General features: G+C 37.2%; 1 protein-coding gene across 1 annotated transcript in view; it reads left to right on the forward strand.

Annotated features, from left to right (window-relative positions):
• The window catches only part of AGPS (alkylglycerone phosphate synthase), a 139,446-nt gene that overhangs the window by 33,309 nt on the left and 81,353 nt on the right, over nt 1–24,784 (forward strand). Inside the window, exons 3-9 of the mRNA XM_062188360.1 lie at nt 99–189; nt 4,035–4,155; nt 4,253–4,327; nt 9,658–9,729; nt 12,812–12,891; nt 19,180–19,260; nt 23,661–23,786. Coding sequence (XP_062044344.1) covers nt 99–189; nt 4,035–4,155; nt 4,253–4,327; nt 9,658–9,729; nt 12,812–12,891; nt 19,180–19,260; nt 23,661–23,786 — 646 coding nt within the window. The remainder of the gene's footprint in view (nt 1–98; nt 190–4,034; nt 4,156–4,252; nt 4,328–9,657; nt 9,730–12,811; nt 12,892–19,179; nt 19,261–23,660; nt 23,787–24,784) is intronic.

A 24,784-nucleotide genomic window follows, 5' to 3' on the forward strand; every position in this document is an offset into this window, starting at 1 on the left:
TTAATAGGAGCTGCTTAGCTATTACTAGAAGCAAAACTGTACCCTTAAATTTAAATCAAGATATTTTGCTCTAATATTTTACCCTCTTTGTACCTTAGGTATCCTCTTAGTGGCATGGTTTTACCAACTCTTAGAGAATGGATCCAAAATACCCTTGGAGTAACTCTGGAGCATAAAACTACCTCTAAAGTAAGCAAACAAGAATGATTACTAACAAGCTTACGTGTGTTTTTTAATACCGAATGAATCTTTATAATTTATTATATTTGCTTTAATGCAATTGTCTTTTTTGTTAGGCGAACTTGATAACCACTACACTAGGGAATCAGACAGCTTGCAATTGTCTTTTTTGTAAAAATATGAAACCTATTAGTTTTATTGTCCTGGTTATGGTTTTTAGGGGCAGTTTTTTAGGGCCACAGTTCTAGATCCTAATCTTAGAATTTATCTGGCAAACTTTTTATCCATTCTGAGCCTTGGTTGTTTTAATTTGAGAAACAAATTAATTTTCTTTACTGAAGAACTTCCTGTTCTTTGTCTCACAGAGTAATGGTGAAGTGAAAATTAGTTAATTCTGTGGAGAGCAATTTGTTTAGACTAGTAGACTGACAGGAATCTAGGATTAATTACAGAATAATTTAAAATAAAAAGGTAATGTTATGTTTAATATTAAAATGTTTAGAACATTTAAATAGGTTCATGTAGTTTTGCTGTTCTGAAAGTGGGATTAGGAAACTTTAAACTGTATATATGAAACTAATGAAATATTTAGCATTTTAAAGTGCTTTTTAAAAATTTTTACCATTAATTGCATTAGCATGGTGATCTGCATGTCTTTCTGAGTGTAAGGTTCATAATACAGGGATTGTGTGTTGTGTTGTGTTCTCCATGTAATCCAGTATGTTACAAAGAGATGCAGGTATTCAGGAGTACTTGTTAGATTCACTTATGGAGCTACAGTTATTTTATTCTGGTAAATAAATTAGGCTGAACAACTACTTCCTTACTCTTTCTAAACTATGCTTTTAACTTCTCTTATAGGTCTCTTTTGTTGCCTTAAATTCTTTCACTCTCTTGACTATATGTAATGACTGTTTTTGGACACTGATACAATCAACATGCTGTATCCAGAAATTTCATCAATTTTAGATGTACTCCTTTTATCTTTTCAATTTTTAAAATATATTTATTTGTTAGGCAGAGAGATAGAGAACGAGACAGAGAGAGGGAGAGAAACGGAGAGAAATATCTCCCATGCACTAGTTCACTCCCCCAATGCCCACACAGGTAGAATTGAACCAGACCAAAGCTGAGAACTGGGAACTCAATGCAGGTCTCCCAGGTGATACCTGGGGCATCATCTGCTGCCTCCCAAGGTCCTTATTAGCAGGAAATTGTAATTAGGAGCAGAGTTGGGACTTGAACCCAGGCATTCTGGTTTTGGATGTGGGAATACCAAGCAGCATTTTAACTACTGTGCCAAATGCCTGCTCTGAGCCCTTTTCAATTTTTAATAGCTTAAATATTGATGTTTCATTAGATTTTTTTTAGTCACTTCTTTGTACTATAGGATAAATTTCATGAAGTCAAGATTTTTTTTTTCTGTCTGACTCACCACTGTGTCCCCAGTGCTTGTACGTGCACTCAGTAAATATGTATGATACAAATGAATAAGAGCATATACAAGAGTCATTTTTTTTCATACATTTTTACACTTTGTTTTTTCTCAAATACTGTGTCATAGCTCTTTTTGTTCATAGCAGGTTTGATTTGGCCAGCCGTTTATAAACTTCTGCTTATATGCTAGGCATGATATTAGATACTTTTGAGAAAAAGTATCACATTTAACCTGTCTTCATTATAGTAACCCTACACATTTGGTGGCAGTAATTTCATGTAATTGACAAAGAAACTAGGGCTCATGGTAGTTGGGTGACATGTCCAGTGTCACAATTTTAACTGTGCAGTTGAAGATGAGATTTTACGTTTGCCTATTAATTGAAGTTGACAATCAAGTTTATGATTAATTATGTCATGAGTTTTAAAGCAGCCCTATAAAAAAGGGCTTATTATTGTGAAGCTTTCTGTTGATCATTTTAAAACAGTAACTGAAGAATAGGAAATACTAAATTTAAGTGCAGGTGAAGATTTAGATAATGCACAAGTCAAGGAGCTCTTCCCCAGTCTCCTTAATATAAAGTTGAAGATTTGAGACTGCTTTCTTCCCTCTTATTGTAGTCTTTAGAAATAAGGAAAAAGTGGGCCCTAGAAGCAGAGAAAACATTGGGCCTTTATAATTTATGATATAAACTCTGATTAACAAGGCTGCTTATAATTTGCTTGTTCACAAAATTGGTTCATGTGTATATTATCTGGTATTTTCCTATGCTTTAATCTTGAGATGTAAAAAAAAAAAATCTGTATTTTAAAGTCATTCTCTCTAATAGAGGTATTAAAAATTTATTTTCTAAAAGTAAGTCAAAGAATTCAGTTCTTTTTTTTTTTAAATTTTATTTAATGAACATAAATTTCCAAAGTACAGCTTATGGATTACAATAGCTTCCCCCCCCATAACTTCCCTCCCACCACAACATTCCCCCCTCCCACGCCCTCTCCTCTTCCATTCACATCAAGATTAATTTTCAATTATCTTTATATACAGAAGATCAATTTAGCATATATTAAGGAAAGATTTCAACAGTTTGCACCCACACAGAAACACAAAGTGTAAAATACTATTTAAATACTAGTTATAGCATTAATTAAACACCTAAGAATAATTGTGTGTTAATTACAGCGTTCAATAATTTTAAGTAGAACATAAAAAATACTAAAAGGGTAAAGTATTAAGTTCTTTTTTTTTTCTTATTTTTTGTTTGTTATATAGTTATTATTATTTTTTAATTTAATAAATGTGAATTTACAAAGTGCAACTTTTGTATTGTTGTGGCTTCCCCCACCAATCTCCCTCCCTCCCATGGACCTCCCCTCTCCCACTCCCTCTCCCATCCCGCCCTTCATCGAGTTTCATTTTCAATTACCTTCATATACTGAAGATCAACTTAGTATATACTAAGCAAGGATTTCAACAGGCTGCATTCACACAACCGCACAACGTATAGGGAAGTGTTCGACTAGTAGTGTTCTTAAGTTTCATAGTAAAACACATTAAGGACAGAGATCCTACGTGGGGAGCATGTACCCAGTGACTCCCGTTGTTGATTTAACAATTGGCACTCTTATTTATGACGTCAGCAATCACCTGAGACTCTTGCTATGAGCTGTCTAGGCTATGGAAGCCCCTTGAGTTCACCGACTCTGAACTTGTTTAGTCAAGGCCGTATCACAGTGGAGGTTCCTTCCTCCCTTCAGAGAAAGGCGCCTCTCTCCTTGATGGCCTGTTCCTTCTGCTGGGGTCTTGTTCACCAGGATCTTTCATTTAGATTGTTTTTTGCCACCGTGTCATGGCTTTCCATGCCTGTGAGACTCTCATGGACCTTTTAGCCAGATCCGAATGTCTCAAGGGTTGATTCTGAGGCAGGAGTGCTGTTTTGGGCGTTTGCCATTCTATGAGTCTGCTGTGTGTCCTGCTTCCCCCGCAGGATCATTCTCTCCCTTTTAATTCTATCCTTTATTATTTGCTTACACTGGTCTTATTTGTGAAATCTCTTCGACACATACCCTATCTTTTTGATCGGTTGTGTACTTACACTTATCACTTTATCAAGTGCGCTGGCATTGGTACTGCCTCCTTGGTAAGGTTGAGTTGAAATCCCCTGGCACATTTCTAGTTCTACCATTGGAGGTAAGTCCGAGTGAGCATGTGCCAACCTATATATCTCCTCCCTCTCTTATTCCCACTCCTATGTTTAACAGAGATCACTTTTCTGTTAATTTTAAACGCCTAAGAATGATTGTGCAATGATTACAGAGTTCAACCAGTGGTCTTATATAGAACAAACAGAGCAACAACAACAACAACAACAAAATTTATTTTCTAAAAGTAAGTCAAAGAATTCAATTCTGTTTTTTAGGCATCTTTAAATCCTAGTGATACTCCTCCTTCTATTGTAAATGAAGATTTTCTTCATGAACTTAAAGCAACCAATATTTCATATTCACAAGAAGCAGAAGATCGAGTATTTAGAGCTCATGGTAAGCTACTTTATATTAATACTTTTTATTTTTAATTATATAAATTTTCTATAGTTTAAGATGTTTTTGCATTTTTCTCTTTTAAATCACGAAACAGGTCATTGTCTTCATGAGATATTTTTGCTCAGGGAAGGAATGTTTCAGCGAATTCCTGATATAGTTTTATGGCCAAGTAAGTTTTTTCTTCTTTTTAGCATCAATTCAGTATTGTTAAATCTTAAATAAATTTAGTGGTTGAAAAGATACTTCTTAATGTGAATTGTAAAAACTATAAATAGCTATATTTTAAGAGAGTTTATTAAAGGTCATGAAGTCCTTTTTTTCTTTTTATTTATTTGAGAGGCAGAGAGCAGAGAGAGAAAGAAAAAAAGATAGACAGGTGCCCCCATCATTATTTCACTCCGTAAATGCCTACAACAACTGGGTCTGGGCCAGGAGGAAGCTGAAAGTTGGGAATTCAATCCGAGTCTTCCACATGAATGGCCAGGGCTCAACTACTGGAGCCATCACCTGCTGCCCCTCGGAATGTGCAGTAGCAGAAAGCTGGAATCAGAAACAGAGCTGGCACTCAAACCCAGTCCCGTAAGGAGTTCAGGCATCTTACCTGCCATCTTAACTGCTGGGTCACATGCCTATCCTGTTATTCTTTTCCTGATCTGATCATACTTAACTGGTATTTTTTGTTTTGTTTTTTTTTAATTAATTTATTTATTTGAGAGGCAGTTACAGACAGAGAGAGGGAGATACAAAGAAGTCTTCCATCTACTGATTTACTCCCCAAATGACCGCAACGACCAGAGCTGAAGCCCGGAGCCAGGTGTTTTCTCCAGGTCTCCCACAAGGGTGCAGGGGCCCAAGCACTTGGGCAATATTCCGCTGCTTTCACAGGCACATTAACAGGAGCTTGATGGAAGTAGAGCAGCTGGGACTCAAACCAGAGCTATAGGTGGAGGCTTAACCTACCACACCACAGCTCCAGCTTCTGAACTGTTGGTTTTAACGATTGATTTTGTTGATGATTGAGTCTTCATTTTAAATGTAAATGATCATATTGGGAGGTTAGTAGAAAAATCTATTTTTGGCTAATTTGGAAGCTTAAATAAATAATTATCAACCAGTGATATATTTGGATATATGGAAACTTAATTAAAATAATTGATAACTGCAAGCTAATAATAGTAGCTTGTTGAAATCAGCTTGTAGGGTAAAAACATTTTAAATTTGTATGTATGTCTTTGAAATGAATTAAGTTTTGAGAAGTCATTTGGATTAGGTTTGGGATGAATTTTCTCTTGTTATTTTGCTTTTTGTGAGGGTTAGGTACTATATTTATATAAATGGGTTTTTACTCATCTCTTTTAGCAGATACTTTAAAGCAGGACATATAATAATTTATATATAATAATATATGATAATATATATTAATAATATATAATAATTTGTTGTCCATAACTGTGGTTTTTTTAGCTTTTATTTAATAAATAGAAATTTCATAGGTATAGCTTTAAGAATTTAGCTGTTCTTTCCCACATTCCCGCCCTCCCACCCCCACTTCCATCCTACCTCCTACTCCCTCTCCCGTTCCATTCTTCATTAAGATTCATTTTAATTATCTTTATATATAGAAGGCCAACTCTATACTAAGTAAAGATTTCAACAGTTTGCACCCACACAGACACATGAAGTATAAAGTACTGTTTGATGACCAGTTTTACCATTAATTCTCATAGTACAATTCATTAAGGACAGAGGCCCTACACTGCTTTTCCTAAAGTGCATTGGAAGTGGAGCAGCTGGGACTCTATAACGGGTGCCCATGTGGAATGCCAGCATTGCAGGCGGAGGCTTTACCTGCTATGCCATAGTGCCGGTCCCCACCTTAGCTGTGTCTGGAGAAGACCTTTCAAGTGTGCTTTCTAGATATTTTCTTCATGTGTTTGACTATTAAAAAATTGAGAAAATATCAGTGTGTGAGTATGTACCTTGCTTTAACATATCCAAATATTTTTAAAAGCCCAGGTTTAGGAAACAGATGGAATTAGTCACTTAGTACACAAAAGTTTTCTTGCTTTGTAAAATACTTCTCATTTGATTTATTCCCTCATAGTTCTGCCCTTCCTTCCTTTCTTTTTTAAAATTTCTATTCTTTTTAAAATTTTTTAAAAAAATATTTATTTATTTGCTTGAGAGGTGGAGTTACAGAGGCTAAAAGAGAAAGAAAGGTCTTCCATCCACTGGTTCACTCCCCAGATGGCTGCAATGGCCGGAACTGGGCCAGCCTGAAGCCAGGAGCCTGAACTGGGCCAGCCTGAAGCCAGGAGCCTGGAGCTTCTGGCAGGGGTGCAGGGGCCCAAAGACTTGGGCCATCTTCTACTACTTTCCCAGGCCATAGCAGGGGGCTGGATCGAAAGTGGAGCATCCAGGACTTCAACTGGTGCCCATATGGGATGCAGCACTGCAGGTGGAGGCTTTACCTGCTATGCCACTGCACTGGCCCCTAAAATTTCTATTCTGATTTCCTCTTTAGTTACTTACCAATGCCTATGTGGGTTTTTGTAGCCTTAAAGATTTTCATGCCTTCAAGTTTGTTGTCGCCCCAACCCCCCTATACTCTCTTGAGGGGTTAGTTTTTGTAAAATGGAGTAATTCTCTCTCGAGGGGTTAGTTTTTGTAAAATAGAGTAATTCCTTTGCCATCTTGTTCTATACTTGAAGAAGCTATATGAGTGAGATATCCTGGTTGGAGTAAGGACTTATAAAACATGTAACTTCCCTGATTTGGAGTCTTCTAAGTCCATTCCAAGCAGGATATGTCACCTTTGTGACCTTTACACAGTGTGTCTATCTCTGCCTTTCATTTAGTTTGGATAAGTGGTCATTCATACAATACATTGTTATTGATAGTAGGTATAGTTATAAAACTGTAATTTTTATATAGCACTAACATATTTTGAAAATCGCTTCACTTACTAAATTTAGTATGTATGAATTATTTTCAGCGGCTTAAATACTAGAACCTAAGGTCTGTGGAATTACAGACTTGGTACTGGTTAATGCTGAGGCTAAGCAGTGACCAAAGCAGAAATCCCTGTTTCAGATGCCCTAAGATCTAGTGAGGGATGTGGGGGGGCCACATAATAGAAATATATATTTCATACTGGACATCTTTTAAATGTTATTAAGAAAAAGCATATGAGAGGGTAGAGTGAGAAAGGGTAGATGGTGAGATGGATGTGTACTGTTTTAGATAATAAGGTCAGTGACTTTCTTTTTTTTTTTTTAATTTTTTTTTTTTTTTTTGACAGAGTGGATAGTGAGAGAGAGAGACAGAGAGAAAGGTCTTCCTTTGCTGTTGGTTCACCCTCCAATGGCCGCTGTGGCCGGTGCACCCCGCTGATCCGATGGCAGGAGCCAGGTGCTTATCCTGGTCTCCCATGGGGTGCAGGGCCCAAGCACTTGGGCCATCCTCCACTGCCGCTGTGCCCGGTGCACCCCGCTGATCCGATGGCAGGAGCCAGGTGCTTATCCTGGTCTCCCATGGGGTGCAGGGCCCAAGCACTTGGGCCATCCTCCACTGCCTTCCTGGGCCATAGCAGAGAGCTGGCCTGGAAGAGGGGCAACCGGGATAGACTCCAGCGCCCCAACCGGGATTAGAACCTGGTATACCGGCGCCGCAAGGCGGAGGATTAGCCTGTTAAGCCACGGCGCCGGCCGGTCAGTGACTTTCTTAGAAGGTAGTTTTGCTTTGCTAAAGTTTTTTGAACAGATATATTCATGTGTTTTATTAATTTTTACTTATCTAGTATTCCATTTAGTTAAAAATTTTGCCACAAATGGTAAGCTTTATAAGCTTAATCTGAAACCTTGAAAATGAATTTTCATTAAAAATTGGAATGACAGTAATGAAATGTATTCTTAGCTTTAAATAAACCTGAGAAATCATAATTACAACTTTTATAGAATAGTACTTTCACTTTTATAAATGAATATGCATTTGTCTATTTTCCTTAGCATCCTTATTTCCTTTTCAAGATCTTAGTAATTAATATTAGATACTTGGGGGCTGGCACTGTGGCTTAGCAGGTACAGCCACTGCCTGCTACACCAGCATCGCATATGGGCACCAATTTGAGACCTGGCTGCTCCACTTCTGATCTAGCTTCCTGCTAATGTGTCTGATAAAGCAGCAGAGGATGATCCAAGTGTTTGGGCCACTGCACACATGTAGGCAATCTGGAAGAAGCTCCTGACCCCTGGCTTCAGCCTGGCTCAATCCCGGCTGTTGTGACCATTTCAGGAGTGTGCCAGTAGATGGAAGATCTATCTCTTTCTGTATCTCTTTTTTTCTCTCTAACTCTGACTTTCAAATCAATCAATCAAGCAATCTTTTTTAAAAATTAGATATTAGCCTAGGTTCCATGCTTCAAGTCTCTCTCCTGCATGCCATCTTATACTGTCAGGAGATCTTTCTGAAATAATCTCTTTGCCATGTTTTTCTTCTCCCTAGAGACCTCCTCCAATGTCCCATTGGCAATAAAATTGAGTCTTAGCACCACTTGTTTGGCATTTGAGACCATCACAGCCAGGTTTTTGTTACTTACATAACTTTTGTATTGATAACAGAACCTTTCAGTTATGTATAATAAAAAGGAATTTATGTGCAGTAAAGGTTGTAGAATATTTTAATATTTATTAAACAACAGAATAAAGATTTTCCATGGTGCTAAAATTAGTGGGTGAAAGTATGATGAGAAATGATGTTTACATAGTCTAAGTGTCTCTCACAAGACACTGATTTCAACAGGAAACATCACGGAGGGACCTAGTAGACACTCCTTAACAACATGATGAAAGTTAACATTACCGGAAATGAGACATACCTACATCATGTGCTTCCAGATATAATGCATTGAGAAAGGCACAGTATTTCCCCTGTGAAATTACCGCTAGAATGTTTAACCTGAATTTACTCATGAGGAAACACACAAAAACCAAAACTGAGGAACATTCTATGAAATAACTGACCAGTATTGTTTAAAAATATCACGATTATGAAAGGTAAAAGTAGATTGGGAAAATGTCTGTCTTCAAAGAAGATGCAAGACTTAATAGCCAAATGTAGTGTGTGAACCTGGATTTTTTTCCTGGACTGGAAAAAGGACATTAGTGAGACAATGGTAACATTTGAATAAGGTTTGTAGATTAATTGATTGTCTTAGATCATTGTTGATTGCTTGGTTTTGATAATTGGACTATAGTTAGGTAAGATATTACCTTGTAGAGTGCAAGAAATTCTTAGTATTATTTTTGTGACTTTTTTGTAAGTTTGAAATTCAAAATGGCAAGTTTTAAATTACTTTCATGTCACTGTTTCATGTATTAATGATTGAATAAATGAAGTTTTAGACATTGAAGAACTTTATAGACACTTATTTTGCAGTTACCCAGATTTTATTCATATCCCTGTGATTAATTTATTCTCCCTTTTTTTTTTTTTTGACAGCATGTCATGATGATGTAGTTAAGATTGTGAATCTAGCTTGCAAATATAACCTTTGTATCATACCAATTGGTGGTAGGTATTATGTCTTTTGAATTTCCATATGATATAAATTTATTCTTTCCATTTAAAATATTTTAAATATTGTATCATCCCAATGAGAATAGACATCTTTGTAAGTATGGTTATGGTACTCATGAATCTGTTCTAAGTCTACCTAGACTGTTTGATACATAAAGTACCCTTAGCATAGGTTTTTCCCCAGTTGGATCTTAGTTGAAGTTGCATTTTAATTCCTAAATAAAAAAAATGTTCCTACTTTAGTCATTTTTTGTTTAAAGATTTATTTATTTTATTTGAAATCAGAGTTACACAGAGAGAGGAGAGGCAGAGAGAGAGTGAAATCTTCCATCCGATGGTTCACTCCCCAGTTGGCTGCAATGGCCGGAGCTGTGCCGATCCGAAGCCAGGAGCCAGAGCTTCTTTCAGGTCTCCCATGTGGGTGCAGGGGCCCAAGGACTTGGGCCATCTTTCACTACTTTCCCAGGCCACAGCAGAGAGCTGGATCGGAAATGGAGCAGCTGGGACTAGAACTGTGCCCATATGGGATGCTGGCACTTCAGACCAGGGTGTTAACCTGCTGCTCCACAGTGCCAGCCCCTAGTCATTACTTCTGACATGTATGTTTATGGAGAAAATTAGATCACTATCAATTAAGAGATCAATCAGTACAGTGATGGCCAAATCAATAATATCTTTTGTTTTAAAGATTTAGTTATTTATTTGAAAGAGTTGCTGAGACGCAGAGGCAGAGACAGGGAGAGAACACTTCCATCTGCTGGTTCACTCCCCAGATGGCCGCAATGGCTGGAGCTGAGCCGACCTGAAGTCAGGAGCCAGGAGTTTCTTCCTAGTCACCCACTGCTTTCCCGGGCCACAGCAAAGAGCTGGATTGGAAGAGAAACAGCTGGGACTAGAACTGGTGCCCATATGAGATGCTAATGCTCAGGCAGAGGATTAACCTACTGCACCGCAGCACTGTCTCCAGTAATCTCTTTTAATACAGATATGAGGCCGGTGCTGCGACTCAATAGGCTAATCGTCTGCCTGCGGCGCCGGCACACCAGGTTCTAGTCCCGCTTTGGGCGCTGGATTCTGTCCCGGTTGCCCCTCTTCCAGGCCAGCTCTCTGCTGTGGCCCGGGAGTGCAGTGGAGGATGGCCCAAGTCCTTGGGCCCTGCACACGCATGGGAGACCAGGAGAAGCACCTGGCTCCTGCCTTCGGATCAGTGCGGTGCGCCGGCCGGCTGCGACAGCCATTGGAGGGTGGACCAATGGCAAAGGAAGACCTTTCTCTCTCTCTCTCTTTCTCTCTCTCATTGTCCACTCTGCCTGTCAAAAAAAAAGATATGAGCATGTTTTGCATTGAGACAAATTTGATCTCTAGAGATCTTCTATTGGCTGCATTATTTTAACAACATACATAATAAGCCAAAGAAAGTTACCTTGACCAGATTGCCATTGATGGAATGGAATGGGATCCCCAACAATTCCAGGAGCTCTAGATGATCTCTTCAGCTGACACTTTCTGTGAATTCATGCAAAAAAGGCATTGCATTGCCACTTACTATGAAATATTTTTCTGATTTCAGATGACTATGATAAACAGTGATTATTGACTACAGGCATCATGTTCTTAACTGACAGCTCATGGTTTTACCTCATTAGCTTAAACTGAACCTGACAGATTACACACTCTGTTCTTGTAGAAGATAATTTCTACCTATTTACTTCCATGCAAAATGTATGGAAGTACATTTTTTAGTATATACTGGAATTATACAGATCTGGCTAAGAACTAAGAATATTGTGTTATTCTTTATTGTTGTCAAGAAAGTATTTTCCTTTGACAACAGGGATAAGAGAAAAACGCAGTATACTTTTTAGGAATTCTATGTAGTATTTGTTCTATATTAAAATCACTTTCACCAATAAACATAAGAAGTGATTTTTAAATATTGCATAGTCTGGACATTTTTAACCTGTTTCTATTCTGACTAATTTGTTTTTTGTATAAGCTTATTAAGATATTATTTTAAATGATAAATGATTCTCATAATTACGATAGAAAGGAGGTAATGGTGTCTCTAGAATGAATCTTAGTAATCAGTAGCTTAGAACTTTTCTAATCATGTTTTTGGAGTTCACAAATTGCTAGGGACTTCACTTGAGTGTGTATATCCAAGGGATGGAGCCGTATCCCATTGCTTTCAGTTCTGTAATATTGCTTCATTTTGGCACACAGCATAAAATAAAGGTGTTTGGTTTTTAGTGTGTTAACATTTTTTTAAAAGATTTATTTATTTATTTGAAAGTCAGAGTTACACACGGAGAGAGAGGTCTTACATCTGTTGGTTCACTCCACACATGGCCCCAAAGGCTGGAGCTGTGCCGATCGGAAGCCAGGAGCCAGGAGTTTCTTCCAGGTTTCCCATGTGGGTGCAGGGGCCCAAAGATTTGGGCCATCTTCTACTGCTATCCCAGGCCATAGCAGAGAGCTGGATTGGAAGTGGAGCAGCTGGGTCTTGAACTGGCACCCATATGGGATGCTTGTGCTTTAGGCCAGGGCGTTAACCCACTGTGCCACAGCACGGGCCCTGTGTGTTAGCATTTGCAAATGGCATTTTGCAAACTAGAACTAGGTATCACTTTTTTTTTTTTTTTTTAAAGATTTATTTATTTACATGAAAGAGTTACACAGAGAGAGGAGAGACAGAGAAGAGAGAGGGAGGTCTTCCCTCCGGTGGTTCACTCCACAGATGGCCGCAACATCTGGAGCTGCGCCGATCCAAAGCCAGGAGATTCCTCTGGGTCTCCCACATGGATGCAGGGGCCCAAGGACTGTGCCATATTCCACTGCTTTCCCAGGCCGTAGCAGAGAGCTGGATTGAAGTGAAGCAGCCAGGACTCGATCCGGTGCCCATATGGGATGCCGTCATTACAGGTGGCAACTTTACCCACTATGCCACAATGCCGGCCCCAGTATCACTTTCTTATTGGGCCTCTCTGTATACTGTGTATTAAGAATTTGCCCTAGAAATGTAGTTGAAACTATTTTAAAATAATTTTAAACTTCAGCTTGTTTTCTATTTTGGCAGGCGGAACAAGTGTTTCATATGGCCTGACGTGTCCTGCGGATGAGACACGAACAATTATTTCTTTGGACACTTCACAAATGGTATATGATAATTTAAGATGTATTTGAAAGTAGCTTCTATTTAAATATTTCTATGGCTCACCCTTAGTTGTCACTTAAAGATCTGTTACCCATTTTATTTAAATGTATTTCATCTTTATATTTTACTCTTCTGGTATACAAAAGCTAAAATCACTGTTCTTAAGTATGTATTTTGATGCTGGTTCTATGAAATTGATATATGAAATTCATATTTTGAGAAGCATGAATTGGAATAGGAACATGCTACGTGACTTGATTTGTGTCATTCAAAAGAACACAATATAAATTAAGGTTAATTTGAATCATCAAAGCTTATTTGTCCCCCAAATTTAACTAAAGCTGTTGCATTTTTTGTGCGCATGAATAAAAGGGCCAGCTAATATTAACAATAGGATTACTTTCTGAAGTTCTGGCCCAAGTTCTGGTGATCCAAGAGTTGGCCATTGTGCCATGTTAAGGTTTTAATTTGATTTGAACTTTATCTTCATGCAAATCAACAAAATTCCTGGTTACATATTCCTGTATTATAATAAAAATGATTTAAAATCTTTTTAATTTGAAATTTTTCTTTTTTTGCACAAGAGCTTTATTCATGATTATAGAAAAATGGAAATAGCTCATGGTCCATCAGTTGTTCCCTTAACATCAGTTGTTCACCTAACAGGTCATGAATTAAACTATGGTGTAGTCATACCATGGAATACTACTCAGCAGTGAACAAAGAGCTGCTACACATGTATGACTCTCAAAACATGCTGAGTAAAAGAAACATACACAAGATTACCTACTATGAATCCATTTATATGAAGTTCTAGAGTAGGTAAAGCTAAACTTTGGTGAACAAAATTCTAACAGTGGTTCCCTGTAGAGGAAGGGAAGAAATCTGATACTATGGAAATATTCTGTAGCTTGCTAGGGATTTGGGTTATGTAGGTATACATCAAAATTTAACAAACAGTACACTTAACATTTGTTCATGTTATTGGATGCTTTTCTTGTAGAAAAAACTCATGACCCATACAAGGGGTCTTCTAAAAGTTTATGGAAAGTATGTATTATGAGAAAACTGTGGATTTCTAAATTTTTTGCATCAAAACAAATTTCCCTGTTAATTCCGTTTTCCCTCAAACGTTTTTAGTCCCCTTGTATGTTGAAAAGCTTACGAGTCAAGTATAGAGGTCTGCAACTTACTTTGATATGAGTAAAGATAAAAGATTGATGAACAGGTATGTGGTAAAGAATGGTAAAATATAGAATCTAAGTGGTGAGTAGAGGCATGTTGCTAGTGTGCTTAGAACTTTCCATCAAAAAAATGTTGCAGTGAAAAACAGTCATGGAACACAGTTGCAGGGTGTGGACTATTTGATGTTTTTCAAACACCAAAGTAGAGAATGCTATACCTCTTCTTTAGACTTAAGTGGTCATTAATATTTGTCATACTTGTATAATCTTTTTTCTCTAGTATTTTTTTAAAGATTTATTTATTTATTTGAAAGAGTTACAGAGAGAGAGGAGAGGCTGTGGGGGGAGGAGGGGAAGGAGAGGGAGGGAGGGAAAGGGAGGGAAGAAGAGAGGTCTCCCATCTGATGGTTCACTTCCCAATTGGCTGCAATGGCTGGAGCTGCGCCAATCCAAAGCCAGGAGCCAGGAGCTTCTTCCAGATCTCCCACATGGGTGCAGGGGCCCAAGCACTTGGGCCATCTTCTACTGCTTTCCCGAGCCATAGTAGAGAGCTGGATTGGAAGTGGAGCAGCCAGGTCTCTAACCAGCATCCATATGGGATGCTTCAGGCCAGGGCGTTAACCTACTGCCAGCCCTACTGCCAGGGCATTAACCACAGTGCCAGCCCCTTTTTCTAGTATTTTTAAAGCAAATTCTGGTAGTTTGTTACTTTACAACTATCTGTTTAAAATAGGACATTTTCTCAAGTAACTAATATGTTATCACTCCTGGCAAAATCAAAAATAATTCATGAAATTACATAATATTCAGTCTGTGTTCAATTTTTCACTGATTTCAAAAATGTCTTTATTTTATTGTTCATTTGTTCAAATGGGGATCCAGATAAGGTTAATGTTAGCTTTTGGTTAATTCCCTTAAGTCTCACTTTATCTAAAAGCTTCTTCTTCCTCCCTATTTTTTGAATGCTGTTGGCTTTTGAAGAAACTAGGTTATTTGTAGTGTAGAATGTCACATTTTGAGCCAGCACCGCGGCTCACTAGGCTAATCCTCCACCTTGCGGCACCGGCACACTGGGTTCTAGTCCCGGTCGGGGCGCCGGATTCTGTCCCAGTTGCCCCTCTTCCAGGCCAGCTCTCTGCTGTGGCCTGGGAGTGCAGTGGAGGATGGCCCAAGTGCTTGGGCCCTGCACACGCATGGGAGACCAGGAGAAGCCCCTGGCTCCTGCCATCGGATCAGCGCGGTGCGCCAGTCGCAGCGCGCCAACCGCGGCGGCCATTGGAGGGCGAACCAAGGGCAAAGGAAGACCTTTCTCTCTGTTTCTCTCTCTCTCACTGTCCATTCTGCCTGTCAAAAAAAAAAAAAAAAGAATGTCACATTTTGAATTTGTTTCCTCTTCTTGGTGTCATATAACTCTTCCTCTAGTATATAGAAATTAGATTAATTAGATTCATGTATAGATTTTTTTTTTTTTTAAGCAAGACTATCTTCTCTGGTGATTTGTTTTTCCTCTTAGAAGTTAGAAGTTTTGTTTTTAATTGACACAATAATTGTACTTGTTTATGGGGTACAGCGTGATGTTTTGATATATGTATACATTGTATTGTGCAATGATTTCATAGCTCTGTATTTTTTTTTTTTTTTGAGTGTCACATAACATCAGGTGAGGTGGTACTGATTAGCTGTTTGTCCTGGTTTTAGTATTGCTAAAATGATGAGCAAGTTCACATAGTGATTTCCTGATTATTTTACTATGAAGTTCCTCTTTAACCTTTCTTCTATTCTGTTGTTTAAGAAAAGGCAGTTTCCTCAGGAGATAGTAGAAGGATTGCATGGAATAGACTTTGGAATGTAAATGAATTTCTGGCTTTTTATCTTACTATATGCAAATTTACCTTTAAATCTGTTATTGAATGTGTAAAACAGCGTCAGCAGTACTGCAGGATGGTATTGTGAAAACTAAATTAGATATCTTAACATTGAGCGGATGTATAAAATTTTTTAAAAATTATTTTTAATATAAAATAACAAATTTCCTGTAGTTGATAGATAAAATTATAAGAATATGGTACTTCCTTCCCTCCCTCCCCCTTCCTTTCTTTCTTTTATAATTTTTGTGATAACATATTTTTAATTTACTTTGTAGTCACAGGCTTAATGTTCCACTAAATAGTCTAACAAGTAAAAAGTAGAAAAACCACTCAGAAATTTAGACAAAGGCTATAAATAATAATTAGATTTTTATACTCTATATTAGCTATCAGAAATCAGAAAACCTGTGATATGTGTCTTTTCAGTTCTGGCTTATTTCACTAAGCATAATGGTTTCCATTTGCATCCATTTTGTTGAAAAGACAGGATTCCATTCTTTTTTATGACTGAGTAGCATGCCATTGTGTATATATTTATATACACACCACATTTTTATTATCCTGTCACTGGCTGATGGACATCTAGGTTGATTCTTAATCTTAGCTATTGTGAGTTAAGCTGTTAAAAACATGGGGGTCCAAGTAACTCATATACTGATTTCATGTCCTTTGGGTATATGCTCAGAAGTGGGATGGCTGGGTCACATGATAGATCTGTTTCAAATTTCTGAGGAAACTCTATGTTGTCTTCTATAGTGGTTATACCAGTTTACATTTCTTCTAACCTTATATTTTTTAGAGTATCTTTTTCTCTACATCCTTGCCAGCATTTTTTATTTTTGGATGAAAGCCATTCTAATTGGGTGGGATAAGGTGATACTTCATTGTGGTTTTTATTTGCATTTCCCTGATGGCTGTTGAGCTGAGTGTTTTTTCACGTGTTGGTGGACATCTGTATTTCATCCTTTGAAAAATGCCTGTTCATGTCCTTTGCCCATTTCTTAACTGGGTTGTTTGTTTTGTTCTTGTTGAGTTTCTTGAGCTCCTTATATATTTTGGATATTATTCCTTTATCAGATGCATAGTTTACAAATATTTTCTCCCACTTTCTTTTGCCTCTTCACTTTGCTGATGTTTCCTTTGCTGTGAAGAAGCTTCTTAATTTGCTATAATCCCATGCTTCTGGGGTCTTACACAAGAAATCTTTACCTGTGCCAATGTGTAAAATTTTATGGCAGAATTTTAAGTGTCAGATTTCCATCAGTTATTTTGCAAAGAAATCTTATATATTGACCACCTTTAACCTTGAATAGTGTCAAATATTGTGATGGATGGGGGTGTTGGTACTTGGAACTGTGATTTGCATTGAAATCAGTAAGTCACATCTGTGCATGATTTTACACAGTATACTGACGTAATATGTAGCAAATATGGGAATTAGAGTTGTACGTGTTTTCTACCTAAATATGGCAATCCTAAGGCCTATTGGCCTTAAAGTTTTTGTTTGCATTTTATTGTTTACTTGAGTTGAGTAGTATGTACTAGGTATATAATATAATATAGTAGCCTATACATTTTAAGTTTTTTTTTTATGCCCATAAAGGTAGTTTTGTCCTCTGCTTCCTTTAACTTCTTTTTTACCTACCTAAAAAGGTATTTGGACCTTGGTAGGTAAAAGGTATATATTTAGCACAAATATATAATTGCTACTAGTCTACAGAGGGAGAAGATATATGTAAATTATTATAAAGTATCATTGGGTTAATAAATTCTTTGTCTTTAAACTCTACAGTTCATTCAGTACTTCTGTTCAGCTGCTGTAGATCAAAACCTGATATCATAGTTACGTAATAAATGTTATTTTACAGTGAATATAATTATAATGAATTTTATGTAACGTGAAAGAAAAAAATACATTCATATTATGTCATCTTGGTTGTTGTTTATCATCATTCTGTGAATTAAAGCAGTGCAGTAACTTGTAGGTTTTAAAATTTGGAATTTAGGCAGACAGTACTATTTTTGTGTTCTTCTGTTTTGTTCTTTCATTTTTATTATTGACTAGGTGTCACTGCACTGATTATTGGCATGAAGTTGGACATATTGTAGTACAAAGAATGCTTTCTTGGGATCCTGGTGATTATATGTGTACCTGATTGCATAGCAAAATAAAAGGGGGGAAATAAGTCTGTTTCTAATAGTAGAAAGGAATTCACGAAGATCTGTGTAGATACATAAAAATTAGGCCAAACAATAATGTTAAAAATGTTTTTTTTAGTTAGAAGTCATACATTTGGTAAGTTGAGTTAGGTTTTATTTCGTTTCATTGGAGCATGAGACAAGATGTACTTTGTTTTCTATGAGGAATTTCTTGTTTTTTATCAAGTGTAAGGCGAGCAAGGTTCTATTTACTGTATTCGGATGTCCTTTTTTTCTAATTTCATGCCCATATTTTTCAATTCAATATGATTGCCAAGGTAATAATAGTACAGACAGTATTTGCAGAATGTCAGGTCCTGTATATGGTAAGTCTTTTATATTCATTATCTCATTTAATCCTTACAGCAACACTCTGAGTAGAGTAAATACTAATCTTTGACAGATGAATGAGTTGTGTAAGATAAGAGGTAGAGTTTCTTTTCTTTTTTTTTTTTTTAAATTTATTTTATTTATTTGAAAGAGTTACAGAAAGAGGTAGAGACAGAGAGAGAGGTCTTCCATCCGATGGTTCACTCCCCAGATGGCCGCAACGGCCGGAGCTGCGCCGATCCGAATCCAGGAGCCAGAAGCTCCCTCCAGGTCTCCCACACGGGTGCAGGGGCCCAAGGACTTGGGCTGTCCTCCACTGCCCTCCCAGGCCGTAGCAGAGAGCCGGATCCGAAGAGGAGCAGCCGGGAACAAAACCAGCGCCCATATGGGATGCCAGCACTTCAGACCAGGGTGTTAAGCCGCTGCGCCACAGTGCCGGCCCTGTGGAGTTTCTTTCATATAAAATCTGAATACAGACAAAGTCCGTGTTTTAAATCAGTTCTTGGGTACTATACTGCCTTATTACCATCTTTGTCATGCTGTGTAGTGAAACCGAAGTTGAGGTTGTTTCCAATGTGGATGGAGTTTGGAGGGCATCCTGCTTGCTTAAGTACTGTTTTGTCACTGTTGCTTTGAGTTAAGAAATTACCTTTCCTGAGAAAATGTCAGAAGTTCCTGGAGATCAGACTTTTTTTTTCCTTTGCAACAGAATCGAATCCTTTGGGTTGATGAGAACAATCTGACAGCTCATGTAGAGGCTGGCATAACAGGACAAGAGTTGGAAAGACAGGTATGTTATTTCTTTAAGATTTTTAAATGGCTGTGCCCCTCTTTGAGTGAAGTACCTTTCACAAAACACTTTTCACTCACCAAATCTGTTCAGTTTCTATTGAAGGTCAGGCATTGAACTAAATGCTAAGGACACAGTAGTGATTGAGACACTACTCCCTACCCTTGGGTAGCTTATATTAGGGCAGGAAGTTAGATACATATTAGAAAATTGGTGATTCAGAGTTAGAAATGCTATATGGAGGCTACATGAGTCATCAGAATGGGCCACATGGGAAGGAAGATATCACAGAGGATATGATGTTTAAAAATGAGACTTCAGAATGCATCACAGTTAACCAAAACCAGAGATGAGGTGGGAAGAACAGTCAGAGGAAGGGTTGTGTGCAGAGGTATTGCCATAGCTGTTGCTTTTGGGGAACTGCAGATACCTATGAATGGCTGAAGTCTAGTATGGATGTTGGGGGAATACACATTCTTGTTTTGTGCATTGCCCCGGATTGGGCATATTGATGGTAAAGGATGAGGCCAGGAAAGCATGAAGAGTTTAGATCTAAAAGGGCCTTATAAAGTCCCTTGCAGAAGGTTAAATTTTACCTTTATCCTTAGCTAGTTCTTGGCTACGACTGGGTTGTGTTAGGGCTGGTTGACTGCTGCAGTAACTTAGGCAAGGACCGATTGGGATCTGAACTGAAGTACTGGGAGCAGAATGGAACAAACTGGACGTGGAATTTTCATGTCTTGGTAAACTACATCGGCCAGGTAGATGCTGGTACTTGTATTTGGTATTTGTTGAACTTTTCAATGCACAATTTCATTAAAAGCTGCTCATCTTCTGAGTTATTGGAGTTCTTGGAGTACTTATAGCACTTTTTGGGTATCCTTTTCTTTCTTGAAAAGTTTATTGAAGTTGGCCTTCTCCTGACCAATTCTGGGTGAAAGGTTTTGAAAAAACTTGAATTATTATGTTTATTTTCTACTTAATGCAGAGAGATGCAGAGAACTGGATAAAGATGAACATATTTGTTGAAGTAGTGTTAAAGATCTGTGGTCAGTCAAGGTTTTATAGAAGTCAGAATAAAGATTTGTAAATATTATAGTTGACAATGAACTTCAGTGGGTAGAATAATAATAATTAATGAAAAAATCTTTCATTTGCCTGAATGACACGTTATCAACTTAGCATTTTTTAAATAACAAAGCATGGCTTTTTTATGTCTGCAATTTTATTTCCTTTATTATAGCATTTGATGTAGTATCTTAACCTTTCCAAGTTTTCTTTTTTTTTTTTAAAGGTTAGAATTAAAATTCAGGAACATATTTCCTTGAAATTTAAATGGCATTTTCCTAGACTAGGAACTTCTGATATTTTGCCTACTAGTTCATTTCCCTAAATGCCAATACAGAGCTTTCTTTTTTTTTTTTTTTGCCTCCAGTAGCTATAATATGGTTTCTACAGGTATTTTGATCCTGGTTCAAGTTCTTCCTCATTAAACCTCTGTGTCCTTCAGGTTCTACATCAGTTGAGATAACCAGATTAAAATGTCCTGCTTTTTCGTCTTAAAAGTTTTAAAATGACATGAACACAGTAGTTCAGTAGTGAATTTAAATCTCTTTAATTTGTAAATTATATTGATTTTAGTGTGTATAAAATTTAAGGGAAACCACAGATATCAGTTATGAATTCAAGGGAATATTTTTCAGGTTTATTAAATCTTGGCTACTTTATTAGTAGTCTAGGGATGTGTGGCTCTAATGGTTTTTCTGCATGGGAATAACATCACTAGCAATATCACATTATCTTTACTTATTTCTAATAGTTAATTAGCACTTACTGTAAGCCTCAAGTATACCTCCCAGCTGTGTCACCTTGGGCAAGTTACAAGCTTGTATGTCTCAGTTTCTTCATCGATAAAACAATAATAATAATTTCTACTTCATAAGGTTTTTGGTAGGATAAAGTAAATTAGTAAAGTACATAAAGCTTGCCCAATTTTTAGATTGGGTTGTTTTCTTGTAATTCCATTTGAGAGTTCTTTATGTATTCTATAATATGCAAATTATCTGCTAGGGTAAATTGACAAGTCTCATATCTGGATTTTTTTTTTTTAAGATTTATTTATTTATTTGAAAGGCACTGCTACAGAGAGGTAGAGGCAGAGGCAGAGGCAGCAGAGAAAGAGAGAGAGAAAGAAGTGTTCCATCTATTGGTTCACACCCCCAAATGCCCCCAGTGGCTGGAGCTGGGCTGATCTGAAGCCAGGAGCCAGGAATCTTCTTCTGGGTCTCCGATGCAGGTGTAGAGGCCCAAGGGTTTGGGCCATTCTCTGCTTTCCCAGGCACATTAACAGGGAGCTGGATTGGAAGTGGACCAGCTGGGACTCAAACCGGCGCCTATATGGGATGCCAGCACTGCAGGCGGCAGCTTTACCTGCTCTGCCACAGCACTGGCCCCTGATACTCAGATTTTTAACCATTTTTTTTTTAAGATTTATTTATTTATTTGAAAGTCATAGCTACACACAGAGAAAAGGAGAGGCAGAGAGAGCAAGGTCTTTCATCCAATGGTTCACTCCCCAGTTGGCCACAATGGCCAGAGCTGGGCTGATCAGGAGCCAGGAGCTTCTTCCAAGTCTTCCACGTGGGTGCAGGGGCCCAAGGACTTGGGCCATCTTCTACTGCTTTCTCAGGCCATTGCAGAGAGCTAGATTGGAAATAGAGTAGCCGAGACTCGAACTGGTGCCCATATGGGATGCTGGCATTGCAGGTGGTGGCTTTACCCACTATGCCACAGCACCAGCTCCTAACCCATTACTCTTAATATCATTTACCTAGTAGGAAGTTACATTTTTAAAAAGCAAGTTGATTTAAATTAGTGTGCTAGGTAGAGTTCCTTAAGCATAGGAACATTTTTAGATCCTTGTTTTCATTGTTTTACAGTCCTGATACTTGGTAGCTCTTTTGCTTTGGAAGAAGTAGTGAAATAGCCTACAAGACGTAAGAAGCAAATTAGTAGTGTATTGGATACAGAATATGCTGATAGAAATAATCTAAGTTTGTACTGAATGATTGACTTCTTTGTAAGTAATGTGGAAGTTTTTTTTTTTTTAATCCTATGAATATATGAAAATTCCTTCTTCAGTGCCTAATATATCTTGGAACTCAATGAATGTCTGTTTTTCTTCTAAATTCATAAAATTGAGTAGTAGCAGTCTTTTGAGAAGAAATAACATTAATATAGTTTGTTTAGGGATGGAAATAGGACAGAAATATAACCTAACAGTCTGATAGACTTTAGCCTGGTTAGCCATGGATTTAAACTACTTATTTGTGGGTGGGTATTAAATTCTTAAAATTAAATATATTGAATATTTAGTGAAAAAAAAAACACTTATTATATAACAATTGATATCTTTCAAATCTTGTTTTCCTAGCAGCAAAATTTGAAAAGAAAAATAACTTGCAGTGATAATGTACAAAAACTAACAAATTATATTTCTTCTAACACACTGTTGAATTTTAGATTACAGCTTTCGTACTGTACCTAAATACACAGATACAAACATAGCTGACATATTCTACCTCTCTGCATGGCTTGCTTGAAAAATAGAAGCAGTTGCTTAACTGGATGACTATCAAAATGGTCAACACAGATTGATGGGCTTGAATGCAGTAGACAGTAGGTATGCAGATGGTGGCGTCTGTACCATTTGACAGGAGATGGCTGGGTCTTTAAAATGATTTCAGTGGGATGGCTTTGGTGTTGTTGCAGTAAAGGGCATCCATTCAACCTCAGGTGCTGTGCAGATGGCAAAGCCAAGCTAATATAGAAAAATGAGAAACAAGTGACTGTTTAATGTACAGGAATGCATGATCCGCATCACAAATAAATGGTGGTATTAGATGCAGGAAACCTAGCCAGATGGCTGTACATTAAAACACATGACTCCTTGAGAGAATTAAGTACAGGCAATTTGCTCGGATTTTCTGCAGGCCTGCTGCATATTATATTAGGGTAGGGAGACCAGGAGATTAAGTATTTTATTTATTGAAAGTGTTTAGGTGAAGTTGGCAGTTATTTAAGCATAATCTGATCTTCCTAGATATTTTAATTGTTGGTGGAAAAAAAAAAAGAGGAGGGGACAGCAGGCATTAAAACAAAAGGATGTAACAAGTAAATTGTCTAGTGAACCTGAGGAAAATACAATTGTGTTTTGGCCCACATTTTTCAGTTTTGCAAAGTTTGCTAATAGGCAGAATTTAAAGTGTTCCTTTTTCTACACAGGTTTTCATTAATTCAAATACCAGTGAAATATGCAAATCTAAAAGTGAGAAGAGTGTTGAGTTCTGTGTGAAGAGGGACCATTTTCCCTAGTAAAATGTTGCATTTTTGTTTTTTAGCTTAAGGAAAGTGGTTATTGTACAGGTCACGAACCAGATTCCCTGGAATTTAGCACTGTGGGAGGATGGATTTCGACTCGGGCATCAGGCATGAAGAAGAATATCTATGGCAACATTGAGGACCTGGTAAATTGCTTTCTGGTTATTATATAATAATTGATTTATGTGTAGAGATTAATATAGTATGATTAAAGGCTTCTAAAAATTAAGAATTGGATGATAGACCTATCTAAAATTATACCCCTTTTATTATAGTGAAATTAAATATATATAAAAGATGCAATTAAGATACATAAGTATAGATGTTATTTAAGGATATCCCTTTTCAGGTGATTAATGTTTACATTTTGTAGATGTTTTACAGTATCCAATTTACAAACTACACAAATGCTATTTTACAAGTCTTGTGAAAACCTAGTCTTCAGCTTTACCAAAATTTTTGTTGATAGATTTAGGTAATCTCATCATTGATACTTTGTTGCTTTATGTGATTTTACATTTATTTTTCTGAAAAAAGATTTTTCTGTAGACAGGGAGCGTGATTGAAATTATTCTGCTAAATGGTGAAATAAAGTGTAATATTTTTATACATGCCATTTTGTTTTAGCTGATCTGCTGCCATTTTGGTGGGAGTTAGCATGGTAATTGTGCAGTTGTGGACACACTAATTAGGAATTAGGTTCCACTTGTTCCATTTGCAGCTTTTCCAGTGATTAGTTGTGTGACCCTGTGCAAATTGAGTTATCTTTCTAGACTTTAGAGGTCTTCTCATTTGTAAAAATAGAATAATGATATTTGCTGCATAAAGTTGTTGTTCAGAGGAAAGGACAGAATGCAAACTCAGCAGTGTTTCTGGACTATAGCAGATGTTTCATAAATATTAGTTCCCTTTTTGTCAATATTTTGATAATAGTTGAAAAGAATTTTAATTTATGAAACTACTAAAGTGGTGTTCCTATCATTGATTAGCTTTGCTTTTCAAATCTAAAATTTTATCCTTTTTGTCAACACCTGATTGGAATATAAAATCTTTTTTAAAAATTTCTTTGTAGTTAACTCAAAATAATTTAAGATTTTTGTTCATATTGTGGATATTTTTAAATGCTTATCTCGCTGGGTTCATT

This window comes from Lepus europaeus, chromosome 1, assembly GCF_033115175.1.
Source record: "Lepus europaeus isolate LE1 chromosome 1, mLepTim1.pri, whole genome shotgun sequence".
NCBI classification, from domain to species: domain Eukaryota; kingdom Metazoa; phylum Chordata; class Mammalia; order Lagomorpha; family Leporidae; genus Lepus; species Lepus europaeus.